The 15457-nt window shown below is 53.1% G+C and overlaps 1 protein-coding gene across 1 annotated transcript in view; it reads left to right on the top strand.

Annotated features, from left to right (window-relative positions):
• Window positions 1–1035: 1035 nt before the first annotated feature.
• The window catches only part of EZR (ezrin), a 40786-nt gene continuing 26364 nt past the window's right edge, over window positions 1036–15457 (top strand). Inside the window, exons 1-2 of the mRNA XM_070417396.1 lie at window positions 1036–1149; window positions 1993–2073. Coding sequence (XP_070273497.1) covers window positions 2062–2073 — 12 coding nt within the window. The 5' untranslated portion in view covers window positions 1036–1149; window positions 1993–2061. The remainder of the gene's footprint in view (window positions 1150–1992; window positions 2074–15457) is intronic.

Raw genomic sequence — 15457 nt, forward strand, 5'->3', positions numbered from 1 at the left:
GGCCACCAAAGTAACTGTGTTTGTAAAAAATTCTGAGAACTATTTGCAAAAAAATTAAAAATGATTCCTAGCCCTAGCCGGTTTGGCTCAGTGGTTAGAGTGCCTGGGCCTGCGGACTGAGGGGTCAGGGCGCCATGCCCCGGTTGCGGGCTGAGTCCCCAGTAAGTGGCGTGCAGGAGGCATCCGATCCACGATTCTCTCTCTCATCATTGATGTTTCCATCTCTCCCTTCCTCTCTGAAGTCAATAAAAATACATGTTAGAAATAATGCTTCCTAGAATTTCTCCTTGTGGAGGCTTTCGCCGCAGCTCCGTGCTGGTCAGGCAGGTCAAACAAGATCACAACGTGTCCTTCCGGCCGAATCCTGCAGCCCAGGCCTCCTTCACCCAGGCCCCCTGCACCCGGGCCCCGGGGAACCCGGGCCCCCTGCACCCAGCCCTCCTGCACCCAGTCCCCCTGCACCCGGGCCCCCTGCACCCAGTCCCCCTGCACCCAGCCCTCCTGCACCCAGTCCCCCTGCACCCGGGCCCCCTGCACCCAGCCCTCCTGCACCCAGTCCCCCTGCACCCGGGCCCCCTGCACCCAGGCCTCCTGCACCCGGGCCCCCTGCACCCAGGCCTCCTGCACCCGGGCCCCCTGCACCCAGGCTGCCCGCCACGTGCGCGAGGCAGGGCGGCCAGGTACAGGCCTCCCCAGGCTCGGGCTCCTGCCTCGGTCTGGCGCCAGGACGCCAACACGGCCCGACCACGGGCAGCCCGGCACTCGCGGCGGCCGCCCCCGGTTTACGGACGGTCTCCCGACTTCGCTCGGCCCTCCGCGGCGCAGGCGGGCTCGCCCCGTCCAGCTCGGCCAGAAGTCGCTCCGGCTCCGGCCCCGGCCCCGGCCCGGGTCCGGTTCTCCAAGGGCAAAGGGACAGCCGGAGGGAAGGGTCCTCCCTGGGAGAGGGGCGGCGGGGCGGGGCGGGGCGGGCGGGGCGCCCCGGGCGCGGGCGGAGGCGCGGCCATCTTGCGGGCGCACCTCGCAGGTCGGCGGGAGGGCGGGGCGGTTGGGGGCGCGGCCCCAGGACCCGCCCCTCCAGGGACTCTCGGCGGCGCGGGCGGCGGGCACTCAGCCGACGCACCGACGCGGAGCGCACCGTCCACAGCCCCGGTGAGCGGGCGGAGGGTCGGGGCGGCCGGGCCGGGGGTCGCGCCGTGCACTCGGCGGGGGGGCAGTGGCCGGGCTCGGCGACCGGGGCGGCGGAGGGGCGGGCCGCGCTCCAGCCCGGCCGGGGTCCGCGGGGGAAGCGGGCTCGGGTCCCGGGGTCCGGGCGTGCGCGGCCGGTCGGGTCCACCCCGGCCCGCAGAGCTCGGCTCTTTTTTGGGCCCAAATACTCGGTAGGTGAGGCCGAACCTGCCGGTGTGGCCGCGCCGGCTGCCCGCGACCCTCCTCCCTCCTCGTCCCCTCGTGGCCCGCGAAGCGCCCGCGGAGCCCGGGCTGGGCCCCCTCGCCGGCCGGCCGGGCGGGGACGGGTTTTGGAAAGTGTTGCTCGGAGGCTCGACGGTTGCGGTTTCCCCGCGGGGCCAACGGTTGCTTCACGAAGTGAAACTCGCCGGCTCCCGGCTTCCTGGGAGCGGCGGCCGCTCACCGCCGGCCCCGCCCGCCGGCCCCGACCTCCCGCCGGCTCCGCGCCCTCCGCGCCCCGGCCCGACCCCCGCCCGGTCCGCCCGCCCGGCCCCCGGGCCCTCTGGCCCCGACCCCCGCCCGGCCCCGGCCCCGATCCCCGCCCGGTCCGCCCGCCCGGCCCCCCCGGCCCTCCGGCCCCGACCCCCCCGGCCCTCCGGCCCCGACCCCGACCCCCGCCCGGTCCGCCCGCCCGGCCCGCCGTAGCCGCAGGTTGGGCGGTGACTCACCCCGCGCCGCCCGCCCGGCCGGTTCTCCAGCAGCAGCGCGCGGGGCGGGCGCCGGGCCGGGCGCGGGGAGGACGCCGAGCGCTAACGCCTGTGTCTCCAGGTCCCACCGCCGTGTCCGCCGCTGCCGCGCCGCTTCCCGAGGATCGCGGAGACCCCCCCGGAACCGAAAATGCCGAAGCCGGTGAGTAGCCGGCTCCCCGCGGGCACCTGGCCCGGCGCCGGGGCTCCTGGCGGCTCGGGGTCCGCGGGGGGAAGGGCAGGCGCGGGGAGCCGCTCCCCGGACACTGGGTGGTGTTTTGTAAACTCTGGGGAACCCCGGGGCGCCTTTGCTTTTGCGGGGCCCCCGGGCTGCCGAGGTTTCGGGCTTTTAGATAAACTAGGGCCCCCGTGACACCGCTGCCGGCTGTTTAAAAAGCGGATTCGAGTGCAGCTTGTTTCCTACAAAGAAAAGTTGTCGGGATCGCAGGGAGAGCGAGCCTAGTGGCTTCCGGGGACGCGCACCGACCCCGGTCCCCGCAGGTGTCCGGGCAGATGCACCCCGACCTGGCCCTGGCGCTCCCCGGGGCCCCAGCGGAGGAGGCCGCCCCCGTGGAGGGCTGGCCCTGCACCCCAGGTCCCCGGAATCTGCTGGTGCAGCAGGATTCCTGTCTGGGACTCAGGGCCAGCCCCGGACTGGAGCTGCAGAGGAGGCAGGCGGCCCTGGACTTCGATAAGGAGGCCTCTCTATCGGGCTCCCTCGGGCCCAGCACCCCTGCCGCACCCTGCAAACCGGCTGATTGCAGGCTGCTGTGCCCGCACCCCTGTGCCCCGGAGCCGGGGGTGCCGCCATCTCGGGCGGCTGGCCGGCCAGGCCTGGGGCGGCTCCGGCTTTCATTTAAGTTGTGGGGACGAGGCAGGTTCTTTGTGCCGCGCGCTTCTTAGAAAGTTGTACGTATTCCACCTGCTTTTCACACGGTGAACTGGTGACTCGACGTTGACAGTTTTTAAGTCGTGGTGGAGAAAATATCTGGATTCATTAAAAATGGAAAGAAAAGATACACAGGGGATTCATTTCTAGTTTTGCAAACAAGTTCTGTGGGCAGTGCTTATGTGCTTTTGCTACTGTTAAACGCTAGATTTTCTAAAAGGAGTTTTTAATGAAGTTTCTGTTACGGTTAGGTTAGACAAGTTACCATATTAATGTGCTAATAGATTCAGAAGCCAGTCTAGTTTTTGCCTAAGTTACATCATCAAGATGATTCATTCATGGTGCAGGAAATTCTCTTCCTACACAAAATTCTTCATTTCAAACATGCAAGGGGCACGTGACATCCAGGCTTTTCAGTGCCTGTGGCATGAAACTGACCGAAACACAGTCCTTATTCTGGGAACAGCCCTGAGCCTGAAGGCGACTGGCAGAGCAGTGGGCAGGGGCTTACCCACCTCCCGCAGGTGTTTTGCTAAAAGAAAAGATGCAGAGCTCAGCTTGTAAGATGTCCCTCAGGAAAAAAGTCAGTAAACCCGTTTCCAGTCACTACTTTTCCTTCTCTTTTCTCATAAGGAGTTGTAATTTATGTTTCTGTTTTTATTGTAGTAAAATATACACATCACCTTCCCCAACCACTAACTCCCCTTTCCTCTCTCCCCGCAGCCCCTGGCTAGGGGCCTCATAGAATAGAATCACAGTATTTGTCCTCTGGTGTCTGACTCATTTCGCTCAGCACAAAGTCCTCCAGGTCCTCCGTGTTGTAGCGTGTGTCAGAATGCCCTTCCTTTTCAAGGTTCTTTCCTATGGCAGGGACATTGCAATTTCATTTTGCTTTCAAAGTCTTTTATGATGGATCAGAAATTTAGAAAGTGTTCTGACAAAGTGAGGATAGTTAAGTTGTTAAGGAATGATAGTTGCCATCACTTGGTGTGTTAGGATCCAGATAACCAGAATCATGTTTTGAAAGACTTTATTTTACACTAGAGGCCCAGTGCACGTCCCTCAGCCCAGCCTGTGCCCTCTCACAGTCCGGGACCCCTCGGGGGATGTCTGACTGCCAGCTTAGGCCTGCCTAAGCCAACAGGTGGACATCCCCAGAGGGGTCCTTAGCGCTGCTGTGGAGGCAAGAGAGGCTCCCTCCACCGCTGCTGTGGTTGCCAGCATGAGTCTGGCTTCTGGCTGAGCAGTGCTCCCCCTGTCAGAGCACACTGACCACCAGGGGGCAGCTCCTGTGTTGGGCGTCTGCCCCCTGGTGGTCAGTGCTTGTCATAGCAACTGGTTGTTCTGCTGTTTGGTCAATTTGCATATTAGGGTTTTAGTGGATAGGATAGGCTAGGATAGGATAATATGTACAATTGTAATTTCAGAACAGTGTTGGGAGATCTTTAGGTGAGCCACTTGGGAAATTCCTACCTGCCCCCTTTTCTGTGGGGATGGTTTCTTGGAAATTTTGCCTCATAAAACGCACACACACCCACACAGAAGGCTGAGAAGAGCTGAGGGGCTTGCACACGTTTGGATATGGCCTTTCTAAGGCTGCTGTACACTGTCTAGTGTTTTATTGTTGGCATTTTGGCTCTCTCAGTAGATGTGAAAGGGGGAGCATCCCCAACAAGTTCTATAGATGTGCTCTTCAAAAAGTTATTCTTTCTTCTAAATTGATCTTATTATAGAGAGGGAGGGAGGGAAGGAAAGAGAAAACATCCAGCCCTAACCAGTTTGGCTCAGTGGGTAGAGCATCGGCCTGTGGACTCAAGGGTCCCAGGTTCGATTCTGGTCAAGGGCATGTACATTGGTTGCGGGCACATACCCAGTAGGGAGTGTGCAGGAGGCAGCTGATCGATGTTTCTTTCTCATCCATGTTTCTAACTATCCCTCTCCCTTTCTCTCTGTAAAAAATCAATAAAATATATTTAAAAAAAAAAAAGAGAGAGAGAAAACATTCATGGGAGAGAGAAACATTTGGTTGCCTCTCACATCTGCTCCAACTGGGGATCAAACCCTCAACCGGGGCCTGTGCCCAGACCCTGCCACCTCCAACCAACTGAGCCATACCGGCCAGGGCAAGGTGTATTGATTCTTACTGTTCAAGTCCAAGCTAAGAATCTTGTTAGGTGGCTTCGTGTGATTTGATATGTGACAACAGGATCCAGGGGCAAACACCTATAAAGAGGAATACATCTGAGTAGCTGGGGGTGGGGGCTTCCACCTGACCCCTTGAATTTTTGATTAAGTATTTTTGATTGATTTGTCTAAACTGAGTCAGTGGGTACCTTTATCCATAAAACACTAAATGAAATATTTACTTGCTGCTTTCTCTCTTAACACTGCTCTCCAGTCAGCACTTGTTAAAAGGACTGAGTGTTCAGTCAGTCAGCCAGGCAAGGAGCCCGCACGGGTGGCTGGGGCAGGTCTTGGCCTCTGGGAGCTTGCAGTCTGGGACCTGAGCCCAGACACTGGATGCTGCAGCGAGCTGTCCTAGGGAGGGACTTAGGTCAAAGGCGGCTCTGCCCCGCCCCCTCACCTGGGGAGGTCGGGTAGGGGGCGTTGTTCCCAGGTTCCTGGCTCAGGAAGCAGTCTTTGTGCCCATGATTCAGCCAAGGGTGACCTGTGCTGCTCCTCCCCCCCTCCCCCCCCAGCCCCCCACTTGCTGTCTTCATTGTGATGGAAAGGAGGCGCGGGCAGTAGAAAGGAAAACCTCTGCCCTCCAGCTTGGAAGTGAAGGGGCTTCCAGCTCTTAAAGCTGCTTTCCCAGGAGTTTAGAGTTGAAGTGGCTCCAGTGGGTGCCTGGCCTTTCACTCCTCAAGTGTGGACGTGGAAGTTTCTCATGCAGAAGTGCCCTTTCCCTTCGGCGAGAAACTCGGGAGTGTGTTCACATTCTGCCCTGTGCCAAAACGATAAGGTAATTTCTGAGATTACCTTGGCTCCCTGGGAATACACAGCCTCTGCCACTAAATATTTTAACAGGGTCAGGATTTACTGAATATACTGATACATTTTCCATCCCTCCCACCAATTGAGGAGGATACAGGGGATCTATTTTCTGTTATTCAGCCCCCTTTACCCCGCTCAGCAGGGGCTGATGGTCAGCTAGGTAGCTAAGACTTGCCCATGGCAGTGAGAAGTGCTGGCCGGGTTAGTTATCTGTCACCATCACACCAAGGCCCAGTGAGTCTGTCTGTACTTCCATCCATCAGCTCGGGGGGTGTTGACTGCGTCACTGTGCAGTTGAGGCTGCTGAGATGAGCAGACACGAGGTGAGTTCAGGGTTCTGATGAAGACCAGTGGGCGAGAGGAAAACGGAGGCCAGCTGCGCAGGGCCTTCCTCGTGGCGGTACTCGGGTTAACTCCAGAAGCCGTGGGGGTTTTGACTGTAAGGAGGAGGCCTTCTGTGTGGTCATTGCAGCTGCCGTGTGGGAGGCAGGAGGAGGCAGTGGAGAAGGCAGACCATTGGAGGGGCCCCGGTGAGAGTGATGGCATGGACCAGCGTGGTGGTGGTGGTGCAGAGGGAGAGAGTGGGCACAGGTGGGAGGTAAACTCGCTGGACCTGGTGATGGATGGATGTACAGGGGCCAAGGGCGGTGCCGGCTGACCTGTGGGGTCTGGCTTTCGTAACTGGCTGGCTGGTGGTGCCATTCGGGAGATAAGGAACCTGGAGAAGGACCAGGTGTGCGAGGGGAGGTTGAGGGTTTGGTTTGTACAGGCTGTTAATACACTTGGGACTGTGATTGATGGAAGAGGTCCTTGCCTTCTTTCATAATCCTAACCACTACCTCCCTAAAGATGTGCACATACCGACTTCAACTGCAGTGTGGGTTTAATCCCCATAAGCCAGAAGGGAGCCAGCAGTATCGGACATTTCTCCACACACGCAGTTAGAAGTTAGGGGGAAGCTGGTGCGAGTTCTTAGACTTGGGTGTGGCTGACCATGTGGAGGCAGAGTCCCGGGCCCGCACGGCGCTGCTGGACGCCCCTCTCCACGGCCCGGCAGGGCCAGGCACCTGTGCTTTCCGGAAGCTCCCAGGTGGTTTGATGCCCCCAGAGTTTGGGAACCGCTGATTTTGTCAGAAAAGGCAGCGTTATGTATCCCTTTCTCTTGGACCCAAACAGGGCAGTGAAGCCCTGAGATGGGTGATACTGGGGGTGTGTGGGCAGACCCAGGGCTCCCCGTGTGCAGTGGCAGCAGCGAAGCCCAGCGTGGTGGCCGGGTGTCCGTTCAGGCCGACTGTCACGGTGGGCGTGGAAGTTTGTTTTACAAACTTCAGTGTAACCTGTAGCTAAGACTTAAGGATTTCCCTTCCCAAGTTGCTATAAATCAGGTAGTTTGTCAATAGACCTTCCACGGAAAACAGCCATGTGAAATGTTTGGGTTATTTTCTCTAACGCAGCAATTTTCAACCTTTTTCATGTCATGGCACACATAAGCTAATTACTAAAATTCTGTGGCATACTAAAAAATGTATTTTTGGCCAATATGACAAAAAATGGGTATACTTTTGATTTATTCACACCGAGTGGCTATCGTTGTGTTGGCTGTTGCCATTTTTTAATTTGGCAATCTACGGGAAAAGGTCAGTGCCCCTGATAGAGTCAGGGGTTGCATGTTTTAAAAAGTCTTGCAGCTCACGAGTGGCTATGGCACACACCTGTTGCAATCGCTTCTCTAACGTTATCTCCTCTTCATCCTCTGTATCTTCCATTGTCAAAATTCCCTTGTGGTTCACACAGATTCCTTCCTTATTATGAAGCCCTGTTATATGTCGTTTGGTGCTAGGTGCTGGGGCTATAAAAATAAAGAAGACAGGTTTTGCCTTTAAGGGATTCTCAGTCCAATAGGGTAGTCAGATAGGTAAACAAAGAATGGCAGGACAGGGTGGTACGTGTGGTACAAAGGTGCACACCTAAGAGGTTTAAAGTGTGCCCTGGAGAGCAGGAGGCCTCCCAGCTGGTGAGGTGCTGAGTTGGGTGTTGAGGGATGCCTAGGAGCTCACCAGTGCACAAGGGCAGAAAGGCATTAGGTAGTAGCAGTGGTCAGTTCTGTTTTTCTTTGATTATGAATCACATTCCCTTTTTTTTTTTTTTTAACACCTTAAGGATTAATGGTATTGCTGTTTCAAAGGAAATGAAAACTGCATTAACATAGTTATCTTTTTAATCTAATGAGAACCTACTGCCTGTTAGGCTAAGTCAGAAAAAGAATGCCCGGCCTGAGAAATGACAGTTTAAACTTTGAAAGCAAAATGAAAATTCTGATCTTGGCCAAAGTTATTGATAAACTGAGGAACAAATACCACCCGAAGGCAAACTGCAATAGCCAAACATATCAGATTTGCTTACCTTTGGTTAAGTTTGAAGTCACTTTCCATATGCTAATTTTCTTTTCTATTTTAAACCGAGAGGTCGGTTTAAGACTGCCTATATTTTTAAAAATTGCCATAACAGATACTGTAAATAATTGTTTTTACTCTAGGAGGGGGCAGGCAAAGGCCAAGTCTGGCTGTGGCCTGGTTTTTGTGGACTCCCAGATAGAAGTTGTTTAAAACAACAAGAACAATAATATGCAACAGATACCAAATATGGCCTGAACTGCCCCAAATATTTATCTGGCCCTTTACAGAAAAAATTTGCCAACTTCTGCTTTAGGACAAAAATAATGATTATTTAGCATTTCGTGTACCTTCTATATATTTTATGCCTGAGTTAATTTTTGGAAGCAGATTCACTTCACTGTTTCTAATTAAAAAAAAAAAAAAAGAAAGAAATCACAGGCTGTGAGCCTGGACACGCACTGGGCAAGCTGCGGGGCTGGGCAGTGCTGAGGCCTGGCGGAAGCAGGCCTGGCGTTCTGGCGGCCTTGCCTCTGTAGGGAAGTGGCAGCCTCCCGCGCCACTGCTGCCCACTGTACAAGGACAGGTGGGCATGCGCTAAAAGAAAGCCGTTTGCGCCTGACACTTGAGTTGGAAGATGAATGTTACATAAACGAGTGGCCTTTTTATCACTGACAATTTAAAATGAACTTTGGACCTACCATAGTGTATGAGTTTCTGACTAGAGATGTCTCATATCAATCCCTAAATTAGATCACTATCTAAAATAGGGCCCCTCACCGTCCACCCTGTACCCCGCTTTATTTTACTTCAGAGAACTTATTTCTACCTGTGACAATGTTAGATACTTGTTTCTTTGCCTCTGTCTTTTCTGACTGCAACAGCGAGAAGTATAGTGCTTTGTGTATGTGTGCGAGGGGCGGGGGAGCATTATCTGCTCCGGAACAAACTTTAAATTCCTGCCTTTTTGGCAGATGAGCAGAGGGAGGGAGACTGACCAAGTGGGGAGACAGGCTGCCTCTTAGGGGTGCCGGTGGGCGAGCGTCTCCGCCTCCCTGGGCCCTGCTTCCTCTTCTGGGACGCTCTGAGGTTCTGATGAGGCCCACAGGACAGGGACAGGAACAGGGACAAGTGGGCAGCACCGGACGCTCCTGGCCCGTGTCTGGCACTCTCTCCTGTCACCACAGAGGGCAGAGTAAATGCACAGCTCGACCTGTCACCACGACATTCTAATCTGATGGAATGAACCGTCGTTTCTCAGGACGGGCGTTCTTTCTGACCTCGCCTGACAGGAGGTAGGTTTCACCCTGCGCTTTGTCCTTGGGTCGCCCTAGTGAACATCACACATCCCTGCAGCCATTCATTCGGCAGGTAGGGTGCCTCCTGTGTGCCCGGCGTTTAGGGCCTGAGGATGCTCAGGCAGCTGAGACGGTGCCCGGTGCCCGGAGTGAGGGTCGCTGCTGTCAGCCTCCATCCCCTCTGCCCTTTGTTCTTCCTCTCACTCCTCGTCGGGTAAAGAGCTAAACCAGTGACTTCCAGTGGGCAGAGCGTGACGCGCTTTTGTCTGTTTTTGTTTCTGGCCCGTCCCTCTCACATTGGACAGGGAGCCGAGGGGATGCTTCTCCGAGGACGTGCTTCCACTCGGGTTTGTGGGGAGCACGTCGTCTCTGCTGGGTCCCGTGGTCTCCCGTCATTGCTCAGGCATCGGTCAGGGCACTTGTCCCTTTTGGGAGAGTATGTGCGCCATGGCTGCGTCTGTAGATTTCTATGGTGTAGTCTTAGCAGGATGGCCAGCCTGTTCCTCATGCTTTTTGAGAGCAAACTGATAAAAGCTTAGGATATAAATATTAGCTGAGAACCGCCTCGATGAAAATGTTATGTGTGTCAGTATAGTATTGTTATTCGGATGTTTCATGGCCTTGGTTAAATAATTACGGATGTTGCTTGTTGTTGAAGTATCTGCTTACGTAACACATTGCTATTTGGGTGAGACTTTAAGTGGGACTTAGGTGGGGAGATGGGGGTGGGGAACACTTGATGTTTATTATTAAGAAACTGGCCAAACAGGGCAGTTTGGAAATGCAGGTGATGACAAGGCTGCGCAGAGCATTCTGTGGCCGGAACGAGTCCACTGGAAAAGGTATTTTGGAGGCAGTGGGGGACATTGAAGACTGACTGAATTTAAATATTAAGGCCCAGTTTTGAATTAGGTTGGAAATGGTGGTGTGTGTCCATGCGGGCCGCATACTGGTGTTTTACAAGTGAAGTATATATGTGACGGCCTTAGAATACGCCAGTGACATTGCTTTCAGGTGATAGAGAGCAGGTGAGTAAGAATGCCGGAAGTCAGTGGTGTCAGGCTGCGTGAAGAACACACGGGGCTCCTTAAGCTGTTCGCTCTATTTTGTGAATGTTTCCAAATTTCCAAAATGAAGTTTGTTCCCTAAAAGCACATAAGGGTGAAAGGGAAAGATGCTGTCACGTTCCCAAGTGGCCAAATGCTGGCGTCTGGGAGGGCAGGCTCAGCTCCTTCCCGCTGGGGCTGGCCCGCCCTGCCCCCTGCCCACGGCTGTGTCCGGGGTCCCTGCAGTGGAGCCACGCTTTCTGGGAGACCGTTTGTGTCCTGGTCAGTGAGGGGCTGCTTCCATTCCACCTGGGCCATCTCGCCCCCCGCACACACCTTTTACTAAAGGAGATCTGGTCGGACTGTGACAAAGTATAAATTAAACGGGGCTGTGTGCCTACGTCAGATGTGCAAGGTGGTTTAGAAGCGTGTGTTTGCCGAAGTCTGCTTGTTGAAGCAGGTTTGTGAGCTGGCTGAGTGGGCCTTCTCCCACTGCGGGCGTGCGGCACACAGAGCTCTTGTTCCAGGCGGGTCCCTCACTCGGTTCCCACGATCTCTGGGTGGGGGAGGGGGAGTGCTGTGACCCAGCGGGAAATAGGTCATTATCTCAATAGCCGCCTTCTCAGAGCTGAGATTCTGCGGTGGCAGGCTAGATGCGAGGCCTGGCCCGCGGGGTTCCTGCAGCCCCTCTCGGAGGGAGATCCGTGTGCAGCCTGCGAGTGGCTGGGCCTTCACAGGACCAGAGCTGCGGGGCGGGGATGGGTCCGTACCGCACATGAGGTCGTGGTGCCTTCATGAATTACATACACAGTTTTAATCCCATCCGCATGTAGCAGACCTGACTGTGACAAAGTGAACAGTATAAATTCAGATGTACCAGGTGGCTAAAAGCGTGTGTTTTACTGAAGTTTGCTTATTCAAGCAGGTTTTGCCAGCTTGCTGATTTAGTGTGGGTCTTACTCCCCATTTTTGATAGATGGCAAAAGTAAAGACTTCTTGCTCAAGTTCAGATACATCTAGTCTAAGCTTCTTACAGGAGATGTTCTTTCACTGCAGAATATTTCTGCACATGTGATCTTAACCAGGGGCAAAGATTTATATCAGAAATGGCACGAGAGTTAAGTATGGTTTATTTTATATATCCTTTCTTAAAACAACAGGTTAGCAAAGCAGTTACCTTGTTTTGACATTTTTATTCTTTCATGGCCTCCCTCCCTCCACCCACACACACTCACACTCCTTAGAAAGGAAGGACTCTTGACAGACTTCTAAATTTACAAAGAAAACAGTCCATTCCAGGTGGGGAGTGAAGTGTAGTCTGTGTCTTTAATTTCCTGCATTATGAGCCTAGAATGAAAAACCATTGCAGCATGTGGTAGTCATGCCGCCCTGTCCGGTACGTGGTCTTTTCTGGGATCTAAGCTTGTGGATATAATTACCCTCACTTTTCAGTGAACTAAATTGGGGCTGAAGTATGTATGACACAGCTAGTAAACCTGAAATCAGTGTTACAGAATCAAGACTTGAAGCTTATTAGATAAAGAGAAAGTGACCTTGAAGGCAGATTATCTGTGTTTCTGAAAGGGAATAGTTTCTTTTGCAGAACATAACGTTCTTTGATGATTCCTTTTCCCTTTCCTCTGTAAAGTGGTGTCTAAGGATTCTAGTTTAGCCTGTGTGGCTCACTGGTTGGAGCGTCATCCCATGCACTGTAGGGTCGCAGGTTCTATTTCTGGTCAGGCCACTTATACCAGGTTTGCCAGTTCGATCCCCTGTGGGATCCCCTACGGGAAGCAACTTTCTCGCATCCATATTTTTCTTCCCCTCTCCCTTCCTCTCTTAAAAAAAAATCAGTAAAATTACACAGTGTAGCCATTCCCAGCGTAGAAGTCCGTTTCCTCCCGCACAGCAGCCCCTGAGCCCTGAGCAGCACACACTGTTCCCAGCACGGTTCCTGGGGAGGGAGCTGAGAACGCGCCTCCGGCTCTAAGGCCGAGATTTCCCTGTTAAAATGAGCACAGAAGGACTGGTTTGTCCGCCCTGTGAATTGTTGAGAGCCTGGGCTGACAGGAAGTGGGGCTGGGGGCAGGAAGTGGCTGACATTCAGAGGCAGAAAGAGCTGTTGAGAAAGATCGGGGATTTCATTACATGTTCTTGACATTTGTGGGCTGAATGTTGGTTGATGTGGGCACTTCCCTCTTATGCATAATTTTACCTAAGTTTTCACCCTGGAATTTGGAAATACAGACATTTCAAAAGTGTAAAACCATTGACTATATTGAGAGATACAACTTTAGGAATAATGTTTCAGAGCTATACGAATATAAATTTCTTAGAAGCTGATTACCAGAAGTTGAGGAAGTTGTGTAAACCTTTCTGGGCCTCAGTTTCCCCCGTGTTTAAAAGAAGGGGGTCAGGCCAGGGTAACCTGACGCCTCTCACCCAGCAATCCCATGTAGTCACCCTACCACCTTGTCACTGTTTTCCTTGTTCTACTTGTAACACACATTATCACCCATAAAAGCGAGGGTGTAATGGGTGGAACGATGTTGGTTACATTTTTATTTTGGCCTCTCTGTTCTTAAAATGTTAAGTAACCATCTGAAACAAGTGATTTGGAAATTCCAAGGCCCGGCTTTCATGTTGACACTGTCCTGTTGTTATCGGCTGCATATTAAGAATTGAGCTTTTAAGTTGTAAGCTTAGCTCAGAAAGGAGGTGAGGGTGTGGAGAGTTAATTTTCATGATGAAGTTACCCTCAGAATTCCTTCAAGTGCTATGGAATTCTCTGCGAAATGAGGCCAGTGCTCTCTGGAGAAGAGGCACACCCACCCCATTCCTCCAAGTTAAAGTTTACACTCACACTTCCTAAAACTAAATAAATAAGGGCTGTGCTTAAACTGAACCCAGAAACTCGACTAAACAACTACCTGGTTCGAGTCCAGTGGCTCATGTGAAGTTGAACTCGATTTTCATGAGTATTGGCACCTTCGCAAACCCTGACCAGTAACTACCTTTCTGCACCTCCAGCAGGAAGGAAGGAAGGGGAGGGAGGCCTGGACTGCTCTGTCCCGGAAGGATGATGACTTAGCTGGAGGCACTAGGTGGTAGGTGGATTCAGTTTCTTGATAGATACTCCCTGCAGGGAAAGGCATTCCCGGAACTGTCAGCACCAGTCCACTCGCGCCCTAGCTTGGATTTTCCCGATGGGGAAACACGGCCGTCACGAGGCGTGGGGGTACCTGGAGCTCGGTGATGGGCTCCAGGAGACCCGAGAGCAGCTAACCCGCATCGCAAAGTCCTGCTCAGCAACTTTCAGTACCTCGTGTTCCCAGAAGTAGCGTGACTGCCCATCCGTGACCCCTCGGTGAGCTCCAGGAATGACCGAGACGGGGCCAGCTCTTGGACCTTACTCACAGGAGTCGTCACAAGTGGACTCTTGTCAGCTCTGACATTTGATGGCTTTATTATTCCCATCACAGGCCATAAAAAACTAGAATATTACCCTGGTATTACATAAGTATATGAAAACGGTATCAGAACACGAGTTCTGGATCTGCCCTACCGTCTGTCATTGTTGGGTTGTTGCGCTGCAGACAGTGATGCCGGGGGCTTTTCCCGAATTGCCTGACAATTTTTGTTATTTTTAATTACACAATCTTTTTATAAGATTTGTGGAGCCAGATGGCCAGTTTTCCTACGCCTGACCAGCCAATCGCTTCACCTTCACTCAGGTTCTTTTGATCTTGAAAGAGAAAAGATCAAATGATGTGATTGGGTATAATTTAAATTTAAGATTCAGAGGAGCTGGAAAGAAAGGAAGAGCATTTGTTTACAGACCTGTCAGAGGGCTAACTTGTCAGTGAGATATATTTATACTGCTTTTCCACCCTCTCTAAAGGTCGAGAAACCGCAGGAAGTCTGGTGTTAAGAGCTAGAGCTTAGACATGTATCTCTGGAATTTCTAAGTCTGAGGCCAACCTGCTGTGGGCACAGGGTGACCTGTGGCTGCTGCTGGTGGCGGGAGCTGTTGCCGGACGAGCCGTGCGGGTGTCTTGGCTGGTGCAGTATCGTGTTAGTGTGGACTTCACGGCATTTAATGAAAAATTGTGTGTTAGGACCACATTCCCATTTTACTTGTCTTCTCTGTACAATAGTTTGGGTATTTTGATAAATACCTTCCATTAGCAACATACTGGTTTTATTTTGGCCTCTCTGTCCTTGAAAGAATTGTGTACTACAGGCTGGTTTGTGGTCGGCCTTTCTTGAGTAGAAGATGGATGCTTCTAACTATGTGTTTGCTAGTAATGATAACAATGTAGAATATGGTCCCTGGGTTTTCAGTGTTAACTACTTTCATATCACCTTGTTTGTGTAGACAGTGCTGCTGGGGCAGCATTGCACATTTAACGAGAGGGTCTCATTCTGTGAAATAGGCAGAAACGAAGTCATCCCTTAAATGGCAGCTATCACTGTGACACCGAGAAAGGGTGGGTGATACGGAAAAGAGCTGGAAAGCAAAACATTGGCTTTGGGGCTTCTGACTTGACTTTGCCTTCTGGGGCTGGAGCTGCGGGGCTCCTTCCGCAGGGCACGTGGTGGTTCACAGGCCGGTGCCTGTGAGCCAGCATTTGTGAAGTGACCACTGTGTGACTTAGTGAGAGTGTGGTTCATAGAGGCTGGTTCTTATCTTTCTCAAAAGTGAGGCACTTGGGATCCAGAGAGAGCGCGGAATAGGGACCCATCTGTTGGATACAGATTTCATTAAGGAGCTCAGGTCTGCACGCCATCCCTGCGAGGGACACCTGAGTGCGCCGCCTTCTCGGATGCTGCCTCGTCCCAGGGCAGTGCTGTCCGGGTGTGGTCTCACCTGTGACCTGGGAGAGCGGTAGATTCCTGGGCCGCATTCCAACCCCCTGAGTCAGGA

The sequence above is a fragment of the Myotis yumanensis genome, unplaced genomic scaffold (assembly GCF_028538775.1).
Source record: "Myotis yumanensis isolate MYYU_CA2020_CCGP unplaced genomic scaffold, mMyoYum1.0.hap1 SCAF_6, whole genome shotgun sequence".
Taxonomy (NCBI): Eukaryota; Metazoa; Chordata; class Mammalia; order Chiroptera; family Vespertilionidae; genus Myotis; species Myotis yumanensis.